Source organism: Megachile rotundata, chromosome 4 (genome assembly GCF_050947335.1).
Source record: "Megachile rotundata isolate GNS110a chromosome 4, iyMegRotu1, whole genome shotgun sequence".
Taxonomy (NCBI): domain Eukaryota; kingdom Metazoa; phylum Arthropoda; class Insecta; order Hymenoptera; family Megachilidae; genus Megachile; species Megachile rotundata.
In genome coordinates, this window is record NC_134986.1 from 20,054,028 (window position 1) to 20,075,935 (window position 21,908).

Genomic DNA, 21,908 nt, shown 5'->3' on the forward strand with positions numbered 1-21,908 from the left:
TTGATCTCGACAAACGGATTATCCGGTAAATTTTGTCGTAAAATTGCGCGGGTGAGTAAGTCTAGTTCGTTGTTCCAGGTAGACCACCGACGAGACACGCGAATAATTACGATCAATGGGATTAATCAGAACAGAGAGACGAGGGTGCTGTTCGGTCGAATTCGAACGGGTTTGAACAGTACACCGGTGGATTCGAGGCAAAGGAAATCAATGGCGGATTAGGATGGGGTGCGCGAGACAGAGGGTGTCGTTTGGCAGCAGAGCGAAGGGGTCGAGGGGTGGTTAGGCCACAGCTTTTAGCCAGCACTTTCTGCGGATATGCCCCCTCGCGAGATCGTTGCCAAGGGACGTTTCGACGCGATCGACAATCCCGACTTCGAAGTACGCTCGTGACTGGTCGTTTGCATAGGCGTGCCTAGACAGGGAGAGGGAGAATTGTAAAAAAATGCTGGACAACATTGGACGACACGTTGCAACGCCATATGGCGGCAACACAGACTTCCTGGCCTGAAATTGAAACGCGTGGCTAGAATTGTACGGCGATACGCTCGCCTGTAATTAACGCGTCTGTTACCACCTTTCGGAAAATCCTCTGTTACGGAACATATGACCGTGCACCACTTTTTACGACCGAATAGAAACAAAGTAATCTCAATTGGAAACGTTGATACAACGCGTTTTTCCCGTTGGTCGTCGAACGCGAGTTATCGCCGAGACGTTGTCCTTTTTCTAAGGTTTTATGATACGCGAACAAAAATACACGAATACGTTGCAGCACAGTTTTTTCGAACGAACGAGCTCGATGCAAACCACAAAGTGTTAAAGGCCGTGTTCCTTCGAGGTGAAAAAGACGGGCGAAATCAGTGTGGCAACGCGAATAAATAAGGAATGTGAATGCCATCGTTGTTGGTAATGAGGGAAGTTTTTCGGTGCTCGTAGGTAAAATCGGGAGGCGTGGAATAAAAGCAACGCGAAGAAGATAGAAATAAAGGGAAGGGCAGGTTTTACGGCTAATCTCTGATGCCAGCAACCGTCTGAAAAGGTAATAATCCCTTGCACCGTCGGTGGTGTATTCAGGTACGTGTTTGTATGCAGGTACCCCGTTCACTTAACATCGCCACACGTATAAATAACTCTGCCAGCACTCTTGCGCGACGCGTTTATTCGCGCATGTACCTCTGGCGAAAAACTACCCTTCGGTTGTGCTCGTCCTCTTTTTTTCTCTTCGGCCCTCGAGCTTGTTCATCGTCGAGGGGCTCGCGCGATCGTTACAGGTTTTTTAAAGCTCGTTTAACCGAACCGATCCTCTCACGACTAGTCGAGAGATCCTTTCGTTCATTCAATTTATTTATTTATTCGTTTGTTCGTTTATTCGACGTTTACTCGTACCGACCAAAAATTCTGATAACGTTTTAATCGTTTTGCCGCTCGTGTCTCCGTCAGAAATTCGTGCGATTTTATGGGAAACTTATTTTCAAATTTGCTTGGTCCCCGAAATTTCCTAATTCTCGAAGAATCTAAAATTCTAAAGATCAAAGAATCTTCGCTCCACGATCGCGGACGAGATCGTCAACAATTGGACCCAGCAGGAAGAAGAGACAGAGAGAACAGAAAGCGCTTTGTCTGGTGCGGTGTATTTATATCAGCAGCCGTTCCAAACCATATATAAAATTTATACGGCCGACAGAAGATGGAGCCCTGTCGTAAATACGAATATTTGGCTGAATTCTGGCGAAATTTCGCTCTGTCCTGTCATAGTTTATGTGCCAGCCGAGCAGTATTGTGCGATTTGCTCGATGACACGACATTGTTCTCCGTCCCTTCCATTACACCCGACCCCTAACCAACAGCGCTGCTGTTTCTGTCTCTCTTTCTCTCTTCGCTCTTCCCTTATTTTTTCGTTTCTCTCGTCCTTTGCTCTCCCTTCGATTCTACGTGTCCCCCTCGTGCCGTGTGTGAAAGGAGTCTCGTCAATTCGTAGATACACGAGGAGAGAATCTACCATGGGAGCTGTAACGCCGTTCTCTCGTAACGTTGTTCGACCTTGTTGGAATCGTTCTGCGAGGATAACGCGACTCCGACTGCTACGTATTTCCCATAAGACCCCGAAGAATCCATTGACCGTATTTCGCCAACTCTTTGCGACGATCGCGTCGTCTCGACGAAACGGAACAAGGAATCGCTTTTTGCGAGACGAAACGGATTACCTTACACGTTCTAAGAGTTATTTAGATCGACTTTAATTGACGAATTCGGAATACAAAGTTGGTAAGATTAACTCTGGAGTAGGTGCGTGATCCGAATCACGATATTCTGTAGCGATTCGATTGTCGTCGAAGAATAAGATTAAATGGAAATATCGTGTAAATTGGTGGAAAATAACGAGACTCTATTAGAAAGAATGAAACGTCGAGCGTGTCGGGGACACGCGAGTTCTCATAGCTCGAATGACGCACCGGAGGCTTAATCGACCTTATTATTCGTTGAACAATGAACAATTGCGTACGAGCGTAGAAGTAATCGACGGTAGGTTGACGAAACCCTGTGTGTCACTCGAGGACACGAACCGTCAAGCTTCTCTTTCTACCTACCCTTTTTTCTTTCTCTGGTTTTCAAATACCGTGGCCTCGTAAACGCTTTCTTTCGTCGTTCCCGGCTTTATTGCGGTCCGACAAAAAGACCGTAACAATACGGGAGAAGGAATAACTCGAAGGGGAAATATCGCGTCCCGATGAAATCTTCTTTGAAGAGGAGGAGAGGAAGAAGCATCCGTGTTCCCGAAGTCGAAGCCAAACGAGAGGATAGAAACCGAAGGAATCCTTCTCGGTTTGGCCTCTTCAACCGGCACGAAGGAGAAGAAGAAGAAGCTCGATGAATAAGCGACGGAATATTTTCCTAACCCGCTCTCTCGGTATTGCAGCGAACGAGGTATTCAAATATTTAAACACGAAAATATACATGGAAGGCAGAACCGCATGAATTATGCATAAGACGTGTCCACCACCTCCTTCGCCTCTTCCTTTCTCTTTTTCTTCAATCTCCGACCAGCTTTCTTTCTCTCCTTATCGTCCGATCCTCCTCTTCACGAACTTCTGTCAGCCCCTGTTCCTCCTCGACGGCTTCCCGCCAGGCTCCGTGCACCAGGAAATGCCGTTTGTTTATGCCTCGGGACACCGGTTACCTCCGACGTCCGTCAACCATCATCCTCGTCCAGGATCGAGACTCGACGATCGAGAATCGTTCGTGATTCCAGCTAATAACGCGTACGACGTGTCCTTGATCTTGATCGCATGAAATAACACGAAGACGCTCGATCGCGTCTCGCGATCTTTCGTACCGACTCGATTTGTAATTCCGATCCGACGTCTAGCCGTGATCTCCTCGCAGAACCAGTTTCACCGTTCATTACGGCTCGATTCTTAGGCTTCGTTCCAGACACGATTTTCTATCGATTCGCGAAAAAGACGATGCTCGATTTTTTTTCACCGTTCGGCGAAACATTGTAACGAACTTGTTTTTGTTAATGTTCTCGACAAAATGCCCGAGAGATTGATTGCATCGATTAACCGTGCGATCCTTCGTAATCGATTTCATCGATGTCGAACGGAGGGCCAGCTTCGCGAAGGTTGTTATTAAGCGGAATGATGCTGGAACACGAGAGACATTACCGCAGATTTTTTCTACGGTTCAACGTTTCGTGGAATATCGCTGTCGCAATTTCATGCTTCTGCCGTGTACTCGAAATGGCATTATTCGTGAAATTATGTTGCACAGTGTCATCTAACTGTAGGTAATCGTCGACGTTCGAATCGTGATCGATATTGAACAGAACAAACAAAAATAAAGCCGAGAATAATGACTGAAACGCGTGAACAATCGGAAACTGTTTATTATCTGCCATGATACAGCTTGAAAACTTAGATTGCAACGTCGATCAATTTCGATGCAACATCGACGATAAAAACATGGACTATTAAACGACAGCAATTTTCTCGCGTTTTTTCTTCTCATGATACGACAGCGCTCGAAATTATTCGTCTTATTGATGTCTCTATTAGCGGACAATACTACGGGAGATTGGTTGTCACGGCAGAACGTTGATTTCTTCGTTCATTAATACTTGATTAAACGCGCACCCACGTACGTTCCCTTCTCGCATCTTTCGCCGAGTTTATTTTATTACTCCGGTGGCACACTTACACCGATTTCTGCCCCACGCTCGCTTTCGTTCGACGCGAACCACCGTCGAACCTCCGGGTATATGACTTCGTAATGTTTTTTTCTTCGCTTCTCCTCTCGTTCTCGATATCTCTGATTTTCTCTGGTTTTTCTCCTCTAAAAATACATTGGTTGAATATTGTTTCACCGGTTTCGTTGAGCTCCTCGATCGTTATAGGCTTATCGAACGCACCCACGCGTAGCTTCTCACCTTTTTCTCGTTTTACCGCAAGTGTCCTCGTTACCGCTACGACATTTATTTATTTAGTCGTTCGTTCGACGACTTTGAGCCCTTTACGTGGGTTACGCTTAATGGTTTTTCGGAAATCGCCGACACTTTTAACCGCGAACACGCAATACCGGTTCATGCAAAAGTCGGAACGTTTCTCGTAGAAGGCTGGTTCAGCGAACCGAAATTATTGAATTTCATTCTGAACGTCATTGTTCGGTAATTACTAGACCGCGATGTTTAAGCATTTATGATGTATGAAGGTCTACAAAACGTCGTAAATAAATTATGTAATCCACGAGATCAACAACCTGTGGGTTACACGATTTACTTTGCAGACTCGGATATACCTATCATAAATGCATAAACATCCGCAACCTAATAATTACACAGTTTAGCTCGATATTACGAACCGTGTTACTCGATCAAAATAGTTGTCTATACTATAGCACAGAAAAATTTCGATGAATTTAAAGGAAGTCAGGATTATCGTAACCCCATTCTTTTGCGTTATCCTGTAGTCCTGCACAGATTTTATTGACTGCTTGGACAAATTTTATTGTCTTAACGCGGTCGTATATTTTCGTCTCGTGGAAAAATACCAACACGAAAGGCGATACCCCTGAAAGTCGCATCTTCTTAATATTTATTCGAGAGAAAGTACCTCGTGGTCGTTTCTCAAACCGAATCGCCTTCGTCTCCCCTCTCCGTATGAACCAGTGCTAAAAAGCGGTCCTAACGGTTCGTGTTTGTACGGAATCGTGTAAAGATATCGATTAAAGATGCAACACCTGCGAATTTATTACAGAAAATTTTCACGTCCATGTACCATAACTTGTACGCCGTAAAATCATTGTTCGCCATAACCGACAAGCGGACATTTTATATTAGGAACATTAACGAACGGCGATTTTCTTTAAACGTTAAACTTCAAATTGATATACCATAAGCGTTACGTTGCGGTACTTTGTGTCATCAAATCGTGCCAGACTTTCTATGTTTAGAAATCGACTATTTGATACGGTACAATCTAATACACATATTTCTCTGGATAAATCCGTTTCACGTTCCATTTCGCGTTCTCGCTGTCACCGTTTCGAGCTCGATATTAACATGTAAATTATGGGCAGGTTTTATTTGAAAATTTGAACATCGCGTTTCGAAACGTAATCCAGGCCACTTGATATACGTTTGTAACGTACATAAGCAAGTTCGTCGGGCGATCTACGAAGGGGGAGTCCATGAACCGGGCGAAAGGATTGCCGAATCGCGTTGGCGAGAATCTATGGTTGGTTCGCTAAAATGCCCGAAACGCCTAACGCTAAATGCCAAGGTTCTTCGAAAGGGCCGCTAATGATTTCGTTCCATAGACAGCCTGATCGATTGCGTAGTCGTGAATGTTAGGCTAACGGAGACTAAGTTTCCATGATGTTTTTCGAGCCACTTGTTCGATTTCTTCATCCTCGAGCAATGAAGAAATAACTGTTTCCAAGTTTAGATACATAAAGATTCCACGAACACGTTCAGGTCGTCAATTAGCGCTCGTTCGAAGTTTCGGTAAGTGTATTGAAAGTTTTCTTTCGGTATTAGCGGAAACCTTGTACGAAATTGAAGCTGTTTAATTCCAAGTCCACGAGTTTCGCAAAAATATGCGAACTCGGCTGATAAGTTTCTCGATCGCAGAGCACCGATAAACATTCGCGTAACTGGGTTAAGACTAGATCGAGGTTGGCTTCGCTGAACCGGATCGAGGATAAATTTTCGAAATTTTTTAAATAACAAATTTCCGAATGACCAAAAGTCATACTTGGCGTTGACGCTATTGTGAGCCAGCGATGCTCGTGCAATCATAGTTTCGTCGATGCTGATACTGCGAAACGGAAAGGCAGAAATTGAAAATATGATTGGTTCAGCTTGTCCGACAAGTTTCTTCATAAAAATATCGAGTCGTAACGTTTTCGCATCGTCGAGATAGTCCGATGATATTCGTTCAATGGTGGTCCGATCGCGACAGCTGCGAGTTCGATAACGCGTTGCCACCTTAAAGTAAACTGGGACACCGTAGAAATTGCCAAGCCGTTGCTCGTACGGTGTGTGGGCGCCGGAAACAATTTCCTATTTGCTGCCTTTGGATACGCGCCAATGGCGTCTTTCCCGTTTCTTCCGATAGGAAGTTATCGCCTTCCAAGTCGAGCCACTGACTCCGATCGCGATTGCATAAATTAATCGTTCTCCTCATTTTTTTTCTTATTACTCTCCGCTCGTTTCTAACCCGACCGTCGGCGTAACTAACATTTCTGCCCGCTGGTTATATCGATAAACGCGCCGCTTCATTTAACTAATAAGACAAAGCGATCGTTTTCAAAGACGATCGTTTTCATCCCCGCGATAGTCTCCTCGTCGTCGTTGTTATTCCACTTTATGTTGCTCTTCGGCTTTAATAACGCCTGTAGCACCCTTGTCCCGCTTTTCGTGCTTTGGCTCGATACGTCGACGACAAAGATTAATTAATTTCCAGCCCTGCGTCAACGACTCGTTCAGAAGCTCGAGACGCGTCTACAAGTAGTTCGTCGAGTTTGCTTTATTTTCCTCGACCCATCTTGTAATAAACACGATAATAGATCGAGTGTATAGGAACTGCGTGAAATAAAATTTCTGAATAGCGATCGATTCGTGTACTTTGCTGTTCGAAGTAACCTGACCCCGATGATTATGCAAATCCATAGAAACCTTCGGAAAAAAATTCCAAACGAATTTCAAACGTCCCAACGGTCTCGCGATCGTTTCCTCAAAATCACGTTTGCATTCGAAACACGCAATGCATCGCAACTCGGACAAATCTTCGGGTTATTTGATGCATTATTAATGCGACGCCGATGATTTGCATGGCAACACGACGACGTTAACCATCGAGTGTCTTGCGTAACGGTGGCTAGGACACCTTTAAGGGAATTTCCCTTAAAGGGGCCTGGCGAGAGGTAAAGGACACCGCCTGCAAACGTAGGAGAACAAGCAAAGAGGAGAAGGCTGACTATTAAAGGAACAGTTTGACCATGAGGTTAGAAGGGTCTCGTTAGAATGGCCCCTATATTGTCCGTCACAGGACAAAAGGGGGTCTCTCGAAAATTTTACCGAATATACGACCGGCCTTAGAAAGTGTCTCCGCATATACCTACGTCTGCTTGTGTCGGTACCTAATTCCAATTTTATTCTCTGGGACTACAGTTTGCGAATACCCTTTCCTTTTTACCCTAACTACTCGAAAAGGATCAGCCACCGTTCGCTCGCTAATAACCGATGGCCAGCTGAAATCGTACGAAATACTGGCACACGTGTCATGCGGGGTTAATACGTGCCGAATAGTGGGCTTACCTAAACTAACTGGCGTGAACGAAAAATAGACTCAATTTCCCTAAATTCTAAAGTATCCCTAAGATTTCTGTAAAAGGTCTGAGCCGTGAATAGGTGGTGTATCCGAATAAAAAAAATCGTGAAACAAGAAGCGACGATTTCTCCAAAAATCGTTGGACGATCAGCAGGACAGCGAACCGACGAATCGTTTAGTCGGAGGATCAAGACACGATATCACGACCGTTAATTGCACGGTCGCTAATTGAATCGGACACGCGGTCGTGAGATAGCACGGCGAAACGAACGAGAAAAACCTGTTTGCCACTTGCCTCGGCTACCTTCGTGTGTTCTCTCTTGCCTACATAATATGCCAACGATTTTTGTTAATCATCGAACCGACAAAAACACGTTGCGATGCATTGGATAATTGTTACCACCTTCGTTTCCTTCTCTCCGCTATTCTTTTTTTTCTCCCTTTCTCTACGCCGCGGTTTTTTTAACCCGCTTCGCCCTATCTCTTTCTCGCCCGTTCGTGCTCGCGCTCGCATTGATTAACCGATAATTAGTCGCGATTTATTTACGGTCTCCACTGCAGCGAACAAGAATGCCGGTCGATTCTTTTTCCCCGTAACGTTCTAGTTAGGAGGCGAAAGGATCGGACTGCTCGATGAATTTTTTTGTTTTCCTTACGGAAGATATACGAGCGTAATAAATCGGATGAAAAAATGGCTGAATCGCGTAAACAGGCGCCAGCAGAGCCACGGAACACGAACTTGTTCCATGACGATTCGCTTCTGTTCAAGGATACTTTATACAGGATAGGCCAGTAATTATTAATGCCTTAATTGAGGAGGTAAAATGGTAAACGGTGTAAGTGCCAAAGAAATAAGATACGATTCCTTTAGTGGAAAACGATGCGATTCTCGACTGCGAGTAATATCCTGCAAAAACCTATAATTACCGTAGGTAGTAATTTATCTTGGCTGCTAGAATTATGGCGAGATAAAACCAAGGGTTTGCCCTTTAAGTTAATTAAGTATTATAAACATAATGTCCGATACTTCACTGCCTGCCATTCGATCTTCATGCAGGATCGAGAAGTTTTTTCAAGAAGTTTCAGTCTCCTACCTTTGGACAATTGGAAGCACGTTAAAGGGTAATCGGACAGTGACCTCTGATCCCGAGGGTTAATCTGGAATATTTGAAGCAGAAGATGGCTAGGATTAACAACGTTGCAAGGAGAGCGCAGCGAATGGTTTCCAAGTTGTTTCCATGCAGTCGCTTCTTCCTCGGACGTTGTTCGTTAAGCCTGTTTCGAAGCTACCTGTGCTCGGAGGAGCGTTCCCTTTCACGATTCTTCGTCGGATAGACGCAACCTGGCCGAAACAAAAGTTACCTTTCGCCGTTCAAGGGGGTTAGTATGGCTTTGCGAACAGACCCAAGGGCTTTTCTATGAACGTCTAAACGAGAACCGGTTCGACCGGTTCCACCGAAAAACCGCCCGGTTTTCGAACCGTTTCACGTTGCTCCTCGCGTTTCGGGGTAAATTTTCGACAGGGTTGAGCCATGGGAAAACGCGCCTCTGTGTCCGTCCTCTCGCAGCTAACCGATCATCCTTCGAACCTTTTACGGTCGTGAACTTTCCTCTCTGTGACGATTTTCAAGCAGCCTGTTTTGTCGCTAATTAGCGATAACTCGTTGCCAGTCACGAGTGACCGAGGTCAGTTACGCGTTGGCCAGCTTTCACTCGTTACCACGGGTCGCAAGTGGCCGTGCATAGCCGATAAATCTATGCTCGTTGCGTTTACTCGTTGCTGCTATTGTCCTCGTGGAAAGTTGGATACTGTCGATGCTTTTCGCCTTATCTCCGCTCCTACAACTTTGAGCCAACGACTCTGATTTTTCTGCTAAACGGGAAATTTGTCGATACATGTAGTTTGAACAGTCGATAAATCGACGACGATGCTCAAGGACATAAGTGACCCAGTTCCATCGACCGAGGATCGAAGAGATCGGAAAAGTTTGTTTCATTCAACTATATCGAAAGATGGATCGCGAATCAGCGATTCGATAGTCATTGATCGATGGGAAAGTAATTCTGACGAGGCCTAACGTTTTCTGTGGTATTTAGACATTCACCGTAATTATGGGAAGCTTTAAATGACGCATTCGATTCGTGGAAAAACTAGTCGCAAACAATGTGCGTTTGCTAAGGGTATACATTCTAACGATGGATTTTCAAGGTGATCGTACGTCCGATGGTTCGTACGATGTTTGAGCAGATTTATCGATACTCTGAGCAGGAGAACGAGGCCACAAAAATATTGTGATCGTATCGTGACACGAACGGACATGATTTAACCCAAGCACACGACACGGCAGTCGTCGGGTATCGTGATTCTTCCCAGTCACTGTGTTCATATTTGGTAAAGTACGAAGATTCTAGATAGGTTCGAATCAAACAATGCTCAAGGGGTTTCGAATAACGGTTACTTCCATCAGAAGTTCTATCAAATATCCGAGGACATATTACAAGCTGTTTGCCTCCATGAAATTAGGATAGATGCCCATTAGCTCTCGGTATCCAGGCGCCACTTCGATTGTACTTTGAACTCGACTACCGTTTCTATTTATTTGCATAGAAATGTATTTTAACTGGACGTTCTAACGCTACTAAAACATTCAAAATTTTGTACCATTTTGAATTCGAATAAAATTATAGTAAATTCAACGATTCCAGTTAAAATCTTTAGATAGCGTTTTTAGAAGCAATAAAGATACGCATCGAGTAAAAATCGAGCAGGTATTTATAACGATCCTTGATCGAGGGACAATCGTTCTCGCGGTTGCAATCGTCAACCTTTGTCGCCGTTGATCCGAGAGATCGGCGCGAGAGAGATCGCTCGGTACTCGATCACCTGTGTGTGTCTTATTGATTCTAGCGCCTTTCAAACGGCTTGTGACATTGGTCGATTGGCCTTTCCTAAATACCAAGCCGCCAACCATGTCACGTCGCATACTTAACCAACCAGTCGATCGGCGTACACCTTCTGTGTTTACCGTGATCGAGTAATTCGTGGGCGATCGACCGTGCGATCCATCGTTTCATATTCAACGTTCGAAGCCCTAGAACACCCTGTCATTTCTATCTTAGGAGGCTAAGATACAATTCCCTTACATTTAGGATAGCATGAGTTCTTCTACTATAGCATTGCTGATTATTGGATCTAATTATTTCTATATAGGGTATTCTAAAAATGGTGTAAAGTCACTACTCTGTTTGTAAGATGGTTTTTGTAGCACCGTCTATTAAACCGTTTAGCTCGGTATCCACTTGCCAGTTCGTTTACCATAGAATAGAAATAGCTTTCGCGAGAGGATCGGCTCGAAATAGGGATCGATCGGATGAAATCGAACGGTTTCGATGATGAAACGCGAATATGGGTCGCGAGTAAGAGGCGGCGATCGCCTTAATTCGTCATTAACCGTGTTGGTAAAAAAGAAAAAAAGGTGACAGAGGAAAAGAGAGCGGAAAGTCTGGGTTCGATTCGTTGCGAGTCCGAGGCGTCCTTGCACCGTGGCTCATTCATTGGCTGGCGCGTTCGCAACGCGCGCGACACCGCAATCCGTCACTTTGTAATGAGTCAATGCTATAAATATTCTCACGCTTTTCCAACCACTTTTCTGCCGTCTCGAAAGTGTCACTCGAGCCGAGTTTTCCGAGGTCGGACACGCGGCCGATTCGAGATCCTTGCGCAAGAAACCCCGGAAGAATCGTAAACTGCCGAACGCAAAAACCGAACTTTAAGTCACGTTTAGTTGATGACCTTTGCCCCGAAAAACGACCGACACGTTTCTTGTTACGTGGAGCACCTTTGAACTGGGGTAAAAAGGATTCAAGGATTAAGCCGGTTGGAAAGTTCTGACTACCTTTCGAATTAAGTTTGATTCTTATTCAATAAATCATTTCTTGCGAAGTAATTCGAGAAAGTTAATAATGTGGCTAAAAAGTTAGTAACGTCTAAATGAATTCTAACGCGTGATGTTAACGTTCGCATGTTTTGTCACGGGCCGTCATTTGTAGGTGTTAAAGTTGCCAGAAGGAAAGATTTGGTTTCAGCGCTGTAATAATGAATGAGTAGATGGTGCGTGTCCAGAGGAGGGTTCAGTTATTCCGAGATTCTCGTAAAATTTGGCAATGTACCGTGCAAAATTTGGCACCGGTCCTGCTCGTTATTTACCGTCGAAATTCAAGGCCTGCCGTATATCCTTTCGTTGTACAAATTACCATCTTGTCGGATCACAAAAGAGCCAGCGTTTAAATTCACCTTATCCGAGGAATCGTGCCAATACACATAACACTGTAATTACACGCTAAACGCTAACAAATGTAATCGATGTAAACGATCAAATATCGATGCTTAATTACTACCGCGAACATTTCAAAAATATTAAGAAATTTGCAGGAGAATAAATTAAAAGTATCGATGGGATACTGCATTTCGATCGGTAGTTTTCGATACCCGTTTCTCGGACTTATCAGCCGGTGCAACGCTTTTTACGGAGGTGGACTCTGTGCCGATTTTGCAAGAGAAGTGCAGGGACTTACTTGGTGTCGCCGGATAATACAGGCACACGCTCACACGGCGTCGTTGGGCAACTTCTAATCGTGTTAACGACACAAGGACACGAGCACGTCTCGAGCGTTTGTAAACGTTCCCCTAGCATGCAAATTGCGTGCAGCCGTCGTAGCGTACTAATTTTCTGAGTCTGCTTCAAATACAGCGAGTGCCGTGAAACGTTTCGCATTTAATCGAATGAACCCTTTAACTTCGGGTATTGTTATCGTTTAGCGCGTGCAAAGTGTTTCGTGTACGATTGTTAGGAAATTTTTAATTGCGCGTACGCTGCGCATTTAGCCGTTCGTTTTAATCAGGTCTGATACTCGAAATCGGGAAAACGTAGGAACGGCAAAGTACTCGATCTTCTCGGGTACGAATTACGTCGGCGCTAGATCTCGGTCATAGGTTAAATCTAAAGTAGGTTTCTGCTATAGGTTAGGCCTCGGTTAGATTTCTAAGGATCGATAATAGAGCATTCCAAAAATAGAACATTCGTATAGCAGCGATCGCGTTCGGATCCCTTGGCGAGAAAAACGAGTGAAAGGGTTAAGGATCGGTTCGAAAGAATTCCAACAATTTTACATTCTAGAATTAATTTTCGAAACGTCATTGTTACGTAGTCGGCGTGTTTACGGTGATCCGCGATTCCCTTCACTCGAGAGATTCAGCGGGAGGACCGAAGACAGGAAGAAGGGGATAGAAGAGATGAGAAGAGAGGAGAAGAGAATCGATCGGACGGCTGTCCCTGGATGGACTCGCAGGCTATCGAACTCTCGAGGCCTTAACCTTTACGAGATCGTCCGGAATAACTTTGAGGTGTTTGTTTCTAGAACACAGGTTCGTCTAGACACCAACTGGTTCGACCTACGTGTATCTACGTAGCTCAACTCGCTTCTCGCGATCTGTCGCGCTGCAGCGACCTTCGAGATGCGTTCTTTCTCTCCGTGTCCATTCTTCCGTCTGGAGAAACCGATGATTTGCATGGAGAAGTTGCGACGATCGACGGAACGGTTCGAATCCGTGTCACGAGGTCGATCGTCGTCGACTCCGTTTCACAGACGAAGAAGGTGCTATCGTATTAGCTGTACGAATGAATTATTCAAACTGTTCAAATTGATTGTCTCGCTCTTCTACGCCTATTCGTATTGCTAACCCTTCGCTCCATCGTTTCGTACAATCGCGTTTTTTGCGGTAAAAGTTTTAGTTTACATTTTTCAATAATTCATTTGCTTTTATTCGCTTCGGAGATAAAGCTCGAATTTCGCGTATCGTGTCAATAAATTTCGTGCGCTCGGGTTCCAGTAAAGTGCAAACGTTTAATATTTACAAGCCGCGATACCGGGATGATCCTTATTAAAGTACTCGAGGCCAAATATGGTCGTTTCCACTGTGACGTTGAACGCGTTAACAAAAGTCCCCTCGCTTTTTGACTTTCCCTTGTATTCCGAAGCACTTAACCAGCGGGAATCAGTCCTCTGGAGATATACGAACTGTGACGAAGCTGCTGGAAGAGGAACGGGTCAGAACGGTGTGCATTATCGTTGCAGAATTGCGATTGCAAAATAAAGAATGGAACCCAGACCTCTACCGTTCTCCCCATTGTACGATGCCCTCGTCTTGTCTCTCTTTCGAAAAAGCCTGTTTTTTTTTTACCACCAACCCCGCCACGAAGCACGATGTCGTCGTCGGTCTTCGTGGTGCTCGTCGTCGTCGACGTCGTTCAAATGCAAAAGTTTCGCGACTACAAAAGAGTGCTGGAATTAAAAAAGAGCTCACGGGGTAAAAGGACGACGGATCATCCTCTACGTGGTTGCTCGAGACGCGATTGCAAACTCGCGTGGCATACCGGGTGTTCTGCTTCTCTTTCTTTTTTAATACGCCTTTTATCTCCCTCCCTGCCTTTCAGTTACATTACGCCGCCGAGCTACTTGTCCGCTTCGTTTACTTTTACTTGGCGAATGAATATGATATGAACTCACGATCCGTTGCAAACTTCGTTTACCTCTTCCTTTTACGACGTTTTCTAAGCTCTAGTTCGTTAAGACGAATATAATTATTACGGAGTTCAAGAATTTCAAGAAAGGTTAAGTCTTAAAGGAATCTTTTCTTTATAATCCTTGTTACGCGAATTTTTCAATTTATGAATTCCAAGGGAAAATATCGCAGTACATAATTAGAAGATTGTAATCATTCCTCCTCTTTTACCCCTATTGGTTTCTAGTCAACTCGTACATGGATTGTACAAGATCTACTTGGAATCTAACGATACATATCGATTCGTCGTCGATCGTGGATGAAATTTTTGTGATAATAACGAAACACCCGGTATGCACTGTCACCTGTGTGTGCCTCGAACCACGAATCCGTTCGCAGGAGAACGTCTTTTTCCTTTGTGTCGGTCGTGCTCCCGTGCCTGCTGCGTTTCGAAGACCTTTCATATCCAGCCTTATTGTCGCATGTAAATATGTGAGCACGATACCTAGGGTAAATGACTCGCACGGCTTCCTTCCTTCGAGTAAACATCGCGATTTCCATTGCACGGATACCTGGGCGCGAGCGAACTACGCCTCTATTATTTTTGCATATCTCAGTTAAAACGTTATTAACTAAACATTCTACTGCGTTTTACACCTGTTATTTTCTACGCATTAATCACTTAGGGGTTTTTTTTTATTACATCTCATTTTTATGCAAATATGTTTTACTTATTCTAAATCGGTAGCACTAATAATTTACAGAGAAAGATGTTGATTGTCGGATCATAAAGTGTCCTCGATGAGATAAATAAAAAAATTTAGAAGATGATTTCTACCAAATGTACGTTAATTCTTGTACCCGTAAAAAACGAAGAGTATCGACTTTCCCAAAGTCGGAACCCGCTAATGATCGAAGGTTCGAATATCAAAAACCGATTGTATCCCACGAGGCATCTAATAACGAAAAGAAAGCAATTAAACGCAACTAATCGAATTGCAAATTGCATGAAAATGGTATCCCTAACGAAGCCTTATTTGTCTGTTTCAGGTAAGCGGGTCTACAATTTCCGGAATAGATCGATCTCGTTCGGCGGAACCGTTAACCGTTTCCCGCCGACGGCTGTTCGAAATTTGCTTTAGCAACCGATCGTGTTACCTGAACCACAGGTACGTTTGCCGATATTCGAATGGACCGAAGAACGATCCGGGGCCGCAAAACGCGATAGACGGGGGTACAATTTCACCCTTTGTGGCCGGTTCAAACGAGCGCGACTCTGGTAGCCAGGCTAGCCAGGCGGTTCGATCTTTCGTTAATATTTATGGAAGTCCGCCAGGAATCTTTATTCATTGATATTTATGCCTCGAAGCTGCCGTATATCAGCACGAAACAGACGTGCCGCTCGTACTTGACCTCGACAGGTTCGTTATGCGAAGAACGTTAGAGAGGAAATCTTCTTTGAAAGTTGGAAATAGATGAATTATACCCGATAACGTTTCGAAGCAAAGGAGCACGCTTCGATCTAATATGATAACCGTCGTTACTTGTGTGTTGCCTGTGAGAAACTTGACGGGGCTTCGATAACTGTATTTGTAAACGATTTTCTCGCTAGCGAATATAAACTTTTCACTCACGAACGTTGTTCACTTTTTTACGAGATTCTTCCTTTTTCTCTCGTCTCGAACTTTATCCTTCTCCTTGATGATATCAACTTTTTTACTTTTACGAAGAAAATGAGAGATCCGGATAGAGAAAAAATTTGTCATTCGGTGGAAATCAGTTGGCAGGTCGAGGATAGAATATAGACGCAACCTCCGCACGAGTGTCACCTGCACGTTTTTCCTCTGCTTTTTCACCGATCCACTCTTTCATCGAGGACGTTTCGTCAAAGCAGGGTCGCATGAGGCATCTAGAGACCCTTGACACGCTCCTGTTTCCCTCGAGTGTACCACCTACGACATTAGCGAACGAAATAGCGTCGAGGAGGTGGGGGAAACGCTAGTGCATACGGACTCCTCATTTTTGTCCCGCTTTTTCCACCCTCGTACATGCCTTTTCTTCGTGGAAAACCACGTTGAATACGTGATCGATCGATTTTCACCGCGAATGGAAAATAAACTTGCGGAACAATATAGATATTTTCTGAAACGAGAATTTCATACTATTTATACACTTTCTACTGTGTCCGTTTCTCTGTTCGTACGTTGCAATATTTAGATATAATAATTGGTTTTGCTCGAGCCATAACGATATTTCCAACAGATTTCCCAATTTTCTAATTCGTAAATCTTCAAACCACCGAAATTCCCACATTTCCGAGTTACGAAACAAGTTCCCGAATATCCATATTCGCAGGTTTTCAGACGCCGAAAAATGAAGGAACGGATTTCCCTTTGTTTGCCTTACTTTCTCCAGGGAAACCAGATTTGCTCTTGGCTATACCTCTCGAATATTCTAGCGAGCGTTCCTCCATCGTCGTATTCCCTAGGGAAGTCTAGCGTGATGATTGCAAAATATATTTAGCACGAAACGCGATACGTTAATTATGCTCGGAAGGTTGAAAATTTATCAGCTGTTTATGGATCGAGAAATCAGAAGCGTAATTCGCGAAATTACACGTTGTAAAGTACGTTCTCGTAACGGTCACCCGGTAGAACGGGTCGGTAGCTGGTCTCGCGGTGTGACCGTGCGCAGACCGCGTATATCCTCGCTCCATTATTAATTTCAGGCCTATGTAGAAGTTGCACGTGCAGTCGGCCACGTGTGGGTGCCCGCAAATGCACGCACTCACGCACGATACGCTGTCAGGTAGCGGCGTGCGAACGCACCGGAGTGGGCTGCGTTCTTTAGCTATTTCAATACCACGGATCGCTGCAGAAACGAAAAGTTACACTTAGTGGATTTATAGCTGAAATCATCCTTGATATTTTTCCTACACGGCTTCCTTCAAAACAAGTAAACTTGGATATTTTGAAATTCGCAAAGTTTATTCCCCCGCGGCTTGCATATTTTCCTGTGGAAAGGCTGATTTGCTCTTGACTGTACATACCTATTTAAAGTACGAGTTCATTGTTCTCGAGGGATTACGTTCAAGGTTGCTCTTTAAGACAACTCTTGTAACCATCCTTTCTCTTTTTAATTCGCCCAATAAGAGGCAGGTCGAGATCGGTGAGAATTGAATTTCCAATTACGATCTGGTTCGAAAGGCCAGCTAATCGATACCATGGGTATGGAAAAGTAGATTGATCTTTGATCCGCGAGAAGCGAAATTTCGCAGTTAAACGAAATGTCACGTTAAATGTCATCGATCGGCCAATTTTCATCTCGTTCTTTTTTCTCCGTTGGTGATTCTCGAGCCGGTCGCGTCGGCTGGAATATCGAGGTCGTTAACAATTTTTGCCTAATGCCTGACAGGAACCGTATAATAAGGTGCGGTAGCATTTTTTCCTTATGCTCGATTGCGCATTAAGGAGCTGGAACGATGCGATTTGTTTCACGAGGACCATCGAGCTCGGGCCATTTATGTAATTTCGTCGACCACTTCAGACCGTATTGTTCGAAGGTTTTCGTAGCTCGTTAACCGGTTAATCGCGGATAACGAATTAACTCGTCGTTCTGGGAAAGGTAGGAAAACTTTTGTCTCGGGTAGTAAACAGTCGTACAATCGTTATAACAATATCGCGATGGTAATTCGATACACTCGTAGCCTTTTTATGCTTCCTCGAGCGATGTTTAAGATTATTATCAAACGTTCTGGCGATGTTTAATGGTCGCGTGTAACGACAGTCGCTATCAAAGTTGTATCGATAGAGAAGAAAAATAATAGGAAAGTTTCCAGCAAATCTCCCACGCAGTTCGTGCTCGTTTCGAAAATATATATCAGATTTTCGAAGTATATGGCGCGTTGCGTCGAGTGGATGAGCGAACGAGGTCGAGGAATCGTCGAAACTTCGCGGCCGAAACTCTACAGCGATCATCCAATTTTATCCTTCCGGCAGCTGTGCTAGCGCTTCCTCTCCCAGTTTATTTCTCGTTAGATTTCTCGTGAAATGAGACTCGCGAATAGGAGAGGGAATTGCGAAGGCACTAGGTTTCCCTGGAAACGCGTTTGAAGTTTCATTTTGCGAGAGAGGGAAAGATCGCGCACTGATTTTCTTAACCGTTCGAGTATCACGGATTATTATATCAATCTGCTGCCGTCATACTTTGCTATATCCATAACCGAATCGATCATTCGACAAAATAAGTACCGCACTTCGCGCGCCACGCGAGCTCTGACAGCTACTGAAAAGGACGCGATTTGTCAAAAACATATTCCTCGCGATATACATATTTTCGGCAAGGACGAGCAATTGGTTACAGCTGTCACCCACACAACGATCTGAGTATAGAAAAAAGTTCTCCGAATGCTTCGAAGTACCACAGAAATTTGCCATTGTACCATTGAATCGTATTGTCCGCAGTCTCGAAGTTCTGAAATTGTAAATGTCCCAAAGTTTCCAGACCCTAAATTTCGAATGTAAAAATCCCAACGAGTCGCCGAAATTCCAATGTCCGAAAGAACGAAATCTGTAGAAATATTGGAATACCGGATAACGGTGTCGGAGCATGTTTTCGATATCGAAGGAGAATTACATGGCACTGGAACGAGTTAATTCGCGTGGGTGACCGGGTTGTCAGGGTGTTTTCGTGCCACCGCAGGATATCGTAGGCCGATCAATTTGTCAGCCGGGTTAATCTGCCTTTTCCATCAAACTTCAAGGTCCTCGGTCCGAGTCCTTTCTCCTGGATATTACAAACTTCAGCGGTTGTTCGCGGTTTTCCAGCCACGCTGCCGTTCGTTCCACCTTTCTAACTTGATCACGGATACACGGCCAGAGAGTATCGTGCGTGTCCGTGTGTATGTACCTTCTCGTATCTCCCACGCGTCGCTAATTACGTTTCATTCATGAGAATAGAAGGGATTGTCTCTTGAGCGATGACACGCCAGCTAAGATATTTTCATTCGTATTGGAAAGCGTTCGATTGTCGAGCGGTGCGTAATCGTAGATTCAATAAACGATGGGTATTCAAACTTGAAATTTATTCTCTATCATTTTCGAGGGATATTACGTTTTGGTAGAATGTTTGTTGCAAGATTGTTTTAACCCCTTGCTATACTTTGATCAGTCTGACAAGTGACACACTCGTTCTTGAACTTTTTAATCAACGTTTAATACCAAATTGTCATAACATTTCAACTTTGTTTTAATAATGTAGCTATAATTAGTTCTGACAGATACACATGACAAATAAATCATCAGGCAAGGGGTTAGAAGAAATTATAAACTTATGTTATTACTTAAGTTCATAGATTCTGACTGTTACTAAACATTTTAGCCTGTCATGCACTCAACTTCGTGGGGACACATCAAACTTCCCTAGTAAACTCGAAACTTTCTACGTCGCTATGCATCATGATAACTCAACCCCATAAGGTGCAAGAGTTTAAGAGGCCAATGGCATATTTTACGCTGTGTCACTTAATCAACCATTAACTATTAACAATTTCGCGAGCTCGTATTATTCGTTTTATCGAATTTGGAACGCGAGTTCTGATAAATCGCGATATGACACGAAATGAATCAAGTTTCGCGTTTGAAACATCCGTCGAGATTCGTCCAAACAAATCATCCCGGTGAACGGTAAACTTACGATCGTTTTGATAGCAGGAAAATTTGTTGATCGCGAGGAACGTCGGGCGAAAATAAGCGACGTCAGCTTCCGCGCATGAATTATTATCTGGTTCAGCGACGTTGATTGCGTTGTGGCGGCGACACAGACACGACACACCGTGTCTATCCGTAGCCCGGAATGCGATCAACGAAAGCAAGGTTGATCCCAAGGCGATTGCAAACGATAATTCCTGATCGATCGTACATACGCACACGCCCCAGTTTCCCTGGCGCGTGCATTTTTTCGACGCTTTTCGTTCGCCACTCGGCGCGAGTGAAAGTGCCGTGTTCGCGCGACATTTTTCGCCTGTCGCCACCGCGTTCGGTTTACTTTATCCCCTTTGCGATCTCCTTTGTGTATCGCCTCGATTTATGCCAATTTAGGACAATTACCTGCGATATCGGCATCTTTGCACTTTGATGTTTCGCACGTTTATCGGTTGATTCTTCATAATGGTACATTAACGAGAAAGCTAATATGATCGGCATCCCAACGAAACAATGTCATTCCAAAATACTAGAATATCACGTGAATAGAATTTGTAAGTCATCTTCGGCTTTCGGTCACTTATCTTCAAGGATCATTAAATTCGCGTTATTCGGTATGCTATCTTATGTTTCTTTACCTCGTAAAACGAAGAAATTTCGTTCCTGTAATTTTTAGCATTCCAACTCTTTCGAACGCGAATTTTTCAATTAATTTTACAGCGTCTTGCAGCGTTTTCTAATACCGTTAATTGCCCTCGCAAATTCCAATTATTTCGCGACAAAGAAGCTTGGTCCTTCGGCTCCTAATGGAAACTCGAATTCCGCGACGCGATACAACGCGTCCCTGGCCAATCGGCTCGTCTCGCGGAGACAGAAATAAATTCGTCCAAGTCGGGTCGCGATGTTCGAGGCGTGTCGCGAGACAACTAAATTCAGCTTCGAGTCAAAGGGAGAAGAAATTATGAGCCGATAGTCTGTCAAGCCTTTCTGACTTGCTTGTATACACGGTATAGCGAGTTTCTCCACGCTTAATAACGGTACAAAACGCGGAAGCGATTGGCACGCGACTTTTCGCTTATCTTTGCTCGCCAGCCTTTTACGAAACGGGCACCGCTGCTCACGCGTCTTTTGTATTCTCCTGGACTGCAAATCGATTAACCAGTTAACTGTGGAATTTAGTTTCAAAAAATCAGCACAGGGTGCGGAATTAAAAACAAGCAACGACGTGTATACACGTCGAACGCAGGGAAAATGGTATTATTATACACTTTACGAAAAACGAGAAAGGATTACATTTATATTCATTAAAAAAACTAACAATTAGTTTCTGAATACGTTCTTCAAACGCGCCGCAGTAGAAATTTGGTTCGACGTGTATACACGTCGAACGCACTTAACTGGTTAATTTAACCCTCTGCACTTCTTCATTTCTTTTACCAACTTAATTTACAAAGTAAAAAAATCAAAACATATATTGCAACACAATTTGTATGTGACAAATAAATTGTTAGAATTATTCAGATCAAAGAGAAATACCACATAGGAGTGCTAAGGGTTAACAAAATTGAAACAAGATTCTGGAAGTTCGATCTGGTGTTTGCAAAGTTTGTCCCAATTTGAAAAGACGGGAAACGGGAATTTCTATTTGACACTCGTAATTGATTCGTGGAGAAACTGTAAAAATACGAGCAAGATAGAGAAACGATGTAATTGGTAACGTCGAAAGTTTTGAGAAATTGTTGCCTTTGTCGAACGCGTTGGTTGAATTATGTTTTGCAAACGTTAACTGAAAGTTTAACTGAAATTAATCGC

The 21,908-nt window shown here is 43.9% G+C and overlaps 1 protein-coding gene across 3 annotated transcripts in view; it reads left to right on the forward strand.

Annotated features, from left to right (window-relative positions):
- Positions 1 to 21,908, forward strand: part of LOC100879512 (protein gustavus) — a 179,099-nt gene that overhangs the window by 102,776 nt on the left and 54,415 nt on the right. Inside the window, exons 1-2 of one of the 3 annotated variants that reach the window (XM_076530362.1) lie at positions 2,857 to 2,928; positions 15,445 to 15,563. The exons of the other annotated variants lie outside the window; for them this stretch is intronic. Coding sequence (XP_076386477.1) covers positions 2,872 to 2,928; positions 15,445 to 15,563 — 176 coding nt within the window. The 5' untranslated portion in view covers positions 2,857 to 2,871. Of the gene's footprint in view, positions 1 to 2,856; positions 2,929 to 15,444; positions 15,564 to 21,908 lie in introns of those variants that run through there. 3 annotated transcript variants of the gene reach the window in all.